Here is a 6,000-nt window from a genome sequence, read left to right as displayed (position 1 = left end):
AGTTTTAGAAGCAGAGTGATGGATGCAGCTTTATTGTGACACTATAGCATTAGCAACATTGCTAGGTGTTAAACATATAAATGAAGCATAATAGAACAAACACTGTAATATTGCCACACTCGCTGGGATGTTGACAAACGGGACGCTCGCATAATTCCGTTTAAATAAAGATTCAAGCATTTTCCTCAGTAAGGGTTAAAAAAGTAGTTCCTGCAAGAAATGTCTAGTGGGGGTCTTTTTTGTCGTCTCGGCGGATGGGAAAGTGGACCAGTCTCTCGGTCCATGGCCACATTTGTCTACCAGCAGGTGAGAGATGCATGAACTATCATCTAAAATTTACTTTACCAAGTTTAAATCGAAGCAGCAGTGTGTCAACAATAGCGACCTAAACTAGAATTATCTCACTGCTTTCAATGTCTGCGTTAGCGTTTTTAATAACAATACCACTCATATTAGGTTAATTTTCAGTTAAGGACATGTAAATGGAGTTTTGTTGGCGCCTATTGGATGTTTTTAGAGAGTATAATGAGAGGACCTTCCATCTGTCGACTCAATTGTTAGATATTTTTTTATGATTTAGAATAAAAAAAATGCAAACATATGTGTTCTTGTCTTACATAAGGATTGTGAAGGAAAAGTTTGCAAATTTCCAGTATGACTGCTCTAATAATATGGTCAGAATGCACAATCTTACAGTGATGTCAATCCCCAAAAATAGCAAAAGGTATTGGGAGAGGAATATTCAAAATGTCTGACTGAATTTGTGGCATTTTGTAATGTTTAAACAGTATTTTCACATACTTTGTGTATTGTAAATACAGTTGGATATGGTTTAATGGACACATCCATCCATCCATTTTCAACCACTTGTCCCTTTTGGGGTCGCGGGAGGTGCTGGAGCCTACCTCAGCTGCCTTCGGGTGGAAGGCAGGGTACAGCCCGCACAAGTCGCCACCTCATCGCAGGGCCAACACAGACAGACAACATTCACACATATTTGGTTAATTTTCAGGTCAGGACATGTAAATGGAATATTGTTGGCACTCTCTGGATGTTTTGACAGAGTATGAGAGGACCTTTCATAAGTTGACTCAATTGTTACATATTTATTTATGATTTAGAATAAAAAGAATCCAAACATGTGTTCTTGTTTTACATAAGGATTGTGAATGATAAACTGCACATCTCTTTCCACTGTTTGCATATTTCCAGTATGACTGCTCTAATAATATGGTCAGAGTGCAAAATCTTACAGTGATGTCAATGTCCAAAAATAGCAAAAGGTATTGGGAGAGGAATATTCAAAATGTATCACTGTATTTGTGGCATTTTGTGATGTTTAAACGGTATTTTCACCTACTTTGTGTATTGTAAATACAGTTGGATATGGTTTAATGGACTCATCCATCCATCCATTTTCTACTGCTTGTCCCTTTTGGGGTCGCGGGGGATCCTGGAGCCTATCTCAGCTGCATTCGGGCGGAAGGCAAGGTACACCCTGGACAAGTCGTCACCTCATTGCAGGGCCAACACAGATAGACAACATTCACACATATTTGGTTAATTTTCAGGTCAGGACATGTAAATGGGGTATTGTTGGCGCCTTCAGGATGTTTTGAGAGAGTATAATGAGAGGACCCTCCATATGTTGACTCAAGTGTTAGATATTTATTTATGATTTAGAATAAAAAAAATCTTAACATATGTGTTCTTGTCTTACATGATTGTAAAGGATAAACGGCACATCTCTTTCCACTGTTTGCGTATTTCCAGTATGACTGCTCCAATAATATGGTCAGAGTGTAGAATCTTACAGTGATGTCAATCTCCAAAAATAGCCAAAGCTATTGGGAGAGGAATTTGTGGCATTTTGTGATGTTCAAACAGTATTTTTAACAAACTTTGTATATTGTAAATACAGTTGGATATGGTTTAATGGACAGAACGAAAGACAAATTAGCGTATTAATAAAGTGAACTTGTTTTTCCACTCCACTGTTACTTGAAAGGAGAGTTGAGCTGACTTTGACCTGCGCAACGTTCTGCACGTGCATCACATAAAACTTCTGTCTCAGTGACCTCTGTGCTTTGCCCTCGTCCCTTTCATCTTTGTTTTAGAGACTCTCGTAGAAAACCCAGTGTTGTTTTTCCTCACGTGTGATTGTTGCTGTTGGTTAGCTGTCTCTTTGTGGGCGAGTCTCTTACTCTCTGGGCCAGGCAATGAGCGTGGACGGGCACGCCGCCGGGCAGACACACCACGTTGGGCTCGCTGAAGGTGTTGTGGCACAAGTGGCATCCCTTCTTGGCGGACACAGTGATCGGCTTCTTCGTCTCTTTCAGCTGCGCCACCGAAGAAAAGGCCAGATTAGAATAGATTAGAATGGAAATACTGTCAAAGCGCTTTGGGCTCCTTAAAAAGGGGCAGAAAAGCGCTATACAAGTACAACCCATTTACCATTTACCATTAGAACCTCAACAACGATTGTGTGCCTCACAGAACGGCCATTTTGTGCCCGGCAGCAAATTCTTAGTGGGCATTTTTCTCTTTTCGCCAGCTCAAAATGAGTCAAAGTCAATCAAAGTTTATTTATATAGCCCTTAATTACAAGTGTCTCAAAGGACTACTCAAGCCACAACAATGAACATGTACAATGAATTGATTAACATGGACTTAAACAAGTGGAAAAACTTATTCGGGTTTTACCATTTAGTGGTCAATTGTACGGAATATGTACTGTACTGTGCAATCTACTAATAGAAGGATCAATCAATCAATCAAAAACAAGCAATGAGTGGTTTAGAAACATCCAGGAAGTACCCTCTCCTGCTGCACACCATAAAGATTAACCCTCAAAGCATTTGTTTTGTTTTTTAAGTTAAGATTACAATGTGTGAATGCACCACTGTGATAGTGACAGTGGTATGTGCGTGTCGGCAGGGCGGCTACATTGGAGGACAGTGAAAACCATTTTTACAATAATTACCATAATGAGGGAACTCTCCTGAAGGAATCAATAAAGTACTATCCATCTATAATAACTACCTGTAAGACAAACACTTATATTTGTGGTTATTGTAAAGACATTTGTTTGAAATCAAGCCTTTGCTCTGATTACTGCTTTGCACACTCTCGGCATTCTCTCGATGAATCAGAAACAGAAATACTTTATTAATCCCTGAGGGGAAATTAAAATCGTCAGCACAATCCCATTCAAAATCAGACAAACATTACAGGGAGACAGAACAGGATCAAACATTACGGGGAGACAGAACAGGATCAAACATTACGGGGAGACAGAACAGGATCGCTGACGGGTCTGCCAATTTCCGGAGCCCCTTACAAAAATGGTGAGATACATGAAAACAATGGAAGGGGTGAGAATAAAGAAAAAAAAGCACACCTGTGAAGTGAAAAACCTTTCAGGTGACTACCTCTTGAAGCTCATTGAGAGAATGCCAAGAGTGTGCAAAAAAGTAATCAGAGCAAAGGGTGGCTATTTTGAAGGAACTACAATGTAAAACATGTTTTCAGTTATTTCACCTTTTTGTGTTAAGTACATGAAGGAATCAAAGTACTATCTATCTATCTATAACTCCACATGTGTTCATTCATAGTTTTGATGCCTTCAGTGACAATTTACAATGTAAATAGTCATGAAAATAAAGAAAATACATTGAATGAGAAGGTGTGTTCAAACTTTTGACCTGTACTGTAGGTCGTACGTCAGCAGCCAAACGAAGCATTTGCAATCTGTAACAAGCTGTTTTTTTTATAATATATTAAGAGAATCGTGTTGAATGGAGAATTGTCACCCCAGGAAGGGAATCGTGAAGTACCCAAAGACTCCCCCCTCTGCACAGTGGTGATGTCTAGTTAGAATGATGAATATAAATGCTTGGATACTGGACCAAGTTGTAGCCAATGAAGTTTGCTCACCTTGTCATGCAGTAGTTGGAGGTGCTCGGAGTGGGCAAGTCCGAGGGCGAGGCGGGACGTGCGTGAGGCGTGCATGTTGGCCCTGATGGCTCGAACCAGGAAGGGCCGCAGCAGCTGTAGCGACCAGCTGTCCGGCAGAGTCCTCAGCACGCGCACCGCGTCAAATGTCTCGCCGTGACGATTCAGCAGGTCCACCGCAGCCATCTCCAGATCGCCGCGGTCTCCAAGCGCTGGGGAGTCCCCGGCTGCGCAATGTTGGAGATACACCCCCAGGAGGCGGTGGAACAGTTGTTGTCGGGCAGCAGGTTCCTGGGAGGAAGAAGCCCAAACACAATAGGCCTCCGCAGACGGGAAGTCTCTCAGCTTGTGCACCAAGATGTCGAGCGCTTTGTCGTGCTCCTCCAGATTCCCGTGCAGCATCGCACGCTCGAGCAGCAGCTGCTCGCACTTTTCCACCTTACCTGAGACAACCAAGTAGCAGAAAAAACACGCCGAGTCGGTCAATTTTGCAACAACCGGTGAGGTGGGTGTATCGTTCCTTTCCGTGGTCTCACCTAGAAGATGCTGGGCTCTGTACAGGTTGGACTCCCTGAGGAGAGCCTGGAGCTTCTTTCTGGTGCTGCTCAGCTGCTCCTCATCGGCTGGGGAATCCGACAGCAGGGACAAGACCCTGTCCACGTACAAGACCGCCAGATGGGTGTGGAATTTCTCCTCCTACGGACGAGGCAATAAGACAAGAAAATAATGGCAACTGCAGCTCAGCGTTTCTATTTAAGCAGCAGTTTATAGGGAGCACCAAAAATCATGACTTTTATTCATCCCAATTCTAAATCAATTCCTAATTTTCAATAATTGATTTAAGGAAAAAAATATACGTAGAGTTAGTTTAAAAAATGTATGTTTAGGCCATTTTCAGGTTCAAAACACTGATGACATCTATTAAACAGACAAGAAGCAAGGAATTAAACCGAGACAGAATTAAATTTGGCTCAATAAGGAGAAACGCGTGGACCTGTACCCTTGTACAGTGTCCCACCACGCATTGACGAAAGATTGTACGCCTCCTGTTTTATTTGGACTTTCTCTGATTACAAATGTTTCTTTAGGAAGGGGGTCGTAAATAGCTGCTGCCTTTAGTCACAAAACAATTCAAAGAAAAGGTGCCTGGAGGGGGGTCAGGCTCTGCCGACTCTCAGCTTTGTAGATCTCGGGTCAAGACAAAATCTTCCTGTGGATTAAAATACATCAAAGAAACCGACACCTTGTCGTTTCCCATCCTACACAGTGGAGTTTTACAAGCCTTTTGCTTGGCAGGATCAAAGACAGCTTTTATCCTCTCGCCGGGAACTCATTGAAACTCAAAGTTTTGTGATAACTTAGATACAATTATTCTGACTGCCACTGCCTGCAATCTGTTTTGAAAAAGTTTCATTATACCGTATTTTTGGGACCATAAGGCACTTATTATGATTTTTTTCAACATTTAAATGACTTCCTTGATGTCTACATAACATGTAATGGTGATTGTTTAGTCAAAATGTTGCATACATTATGTTTTATGGAGCTTCTTCAGGTCGCTTTCTGACCGTCTCGTTTGTGGCCGGTCTTATTGACGTGCCTCCACTTCAACAACGTATTCTCCCCACCAAGTTTGTTGTACCGGCAGTTTTTAGCGTTTCCATAGTGTCGACTGACAGATATACGTTACAACTGTGCGATTATGTCTTAAAAAAATCTCACAATATAGTTTTTTAAACTGATCGATATCAATAATTCTTGATATTTTGTATAGCCTGCAAATAAATACAGTAACCCAATTTCCAGCTGACCGAGGGTGGTGTTTAATAGCAACCACGCGCCTCCAGAAAACAAAAAGGAGAACGCCATCATGGCCAGAGCGCCAAAACAACCAAAGAAACCAAAAGTTTTGTCTTAGGAGACAAAAAAAAAGAGGTTACCCGGATAAAAGGACAGTCAAGGATCATCATTGCCTCGGCTTTTACTCGCTGGCATGAGCTCAAAGACGAGGACATTCAGACCGATGCTGCCTGCTAAACTATTACC

At 41.8% G+C, this 6,000-nt stretch overlaps 1 protein-coding gene across 2 annotated transcripts in view; it reads right to left on the bottom strand.

The window, feature by feature from the left end:
* The window catches only part of tgfbrap1 (transforming growth factor, beta receptor associated protein 1), a 44,165-nt gene that overhangs the window by 52 nt on the left and 38,113 nt on the right, over nucleotides 1-6,000 (bottom strand). For both annotated transcript variants that reach the window (XM_061887625.1, XM_061887626.1), the window contains exons 11-13: nucleotides 4,491-4,650; nucleotides 3,937-4,397; nucleotides 1-2,339 (exon numbers count right to left, since the gene is read on the bottom strand). The exon at nucleotides 1-2,339 is cut by the window's left edge and continues 52 nt beyond it. In XM_061887625.1, the coding sequence (XP_061743609.1) occupies nucleotides 2,151-2,339; nucleotides 3,937-4,397; nucleotides 4,491-4,650 (810 nt within the window). In that variant the 3' untranslated portion in view covers nucleotides 1-2,150. The remainder of the gene's footprint in view (nucleotides 2,340-3,936; nucleotides 4,398-4,490; nucleotides 4,651-6,000) is intronic.

The sequence above is a fragment of the Nerophis ophidion genome, linkage group LG25 (genome assembly GCF_033978795.1).
Source record: "Nerophis ophidion isolate RoL-2023_Sa linkage group LG25, RoL_Noph_v1.0, whole genome shotgun sequence".
In the NCBI taxonomy this organism is placed as follows: domain Eukaryota; kingdom Metazoa; phylum Chordata; class Actinopteri; order Syngnathiformes; family Syngnathidae; genus Nerophis; species Nerophis ophidion.
Note: the sequence above shows the minus strand (reverse complement) of the source record. Positions and strands in the feature narration are given on the sequence as shown.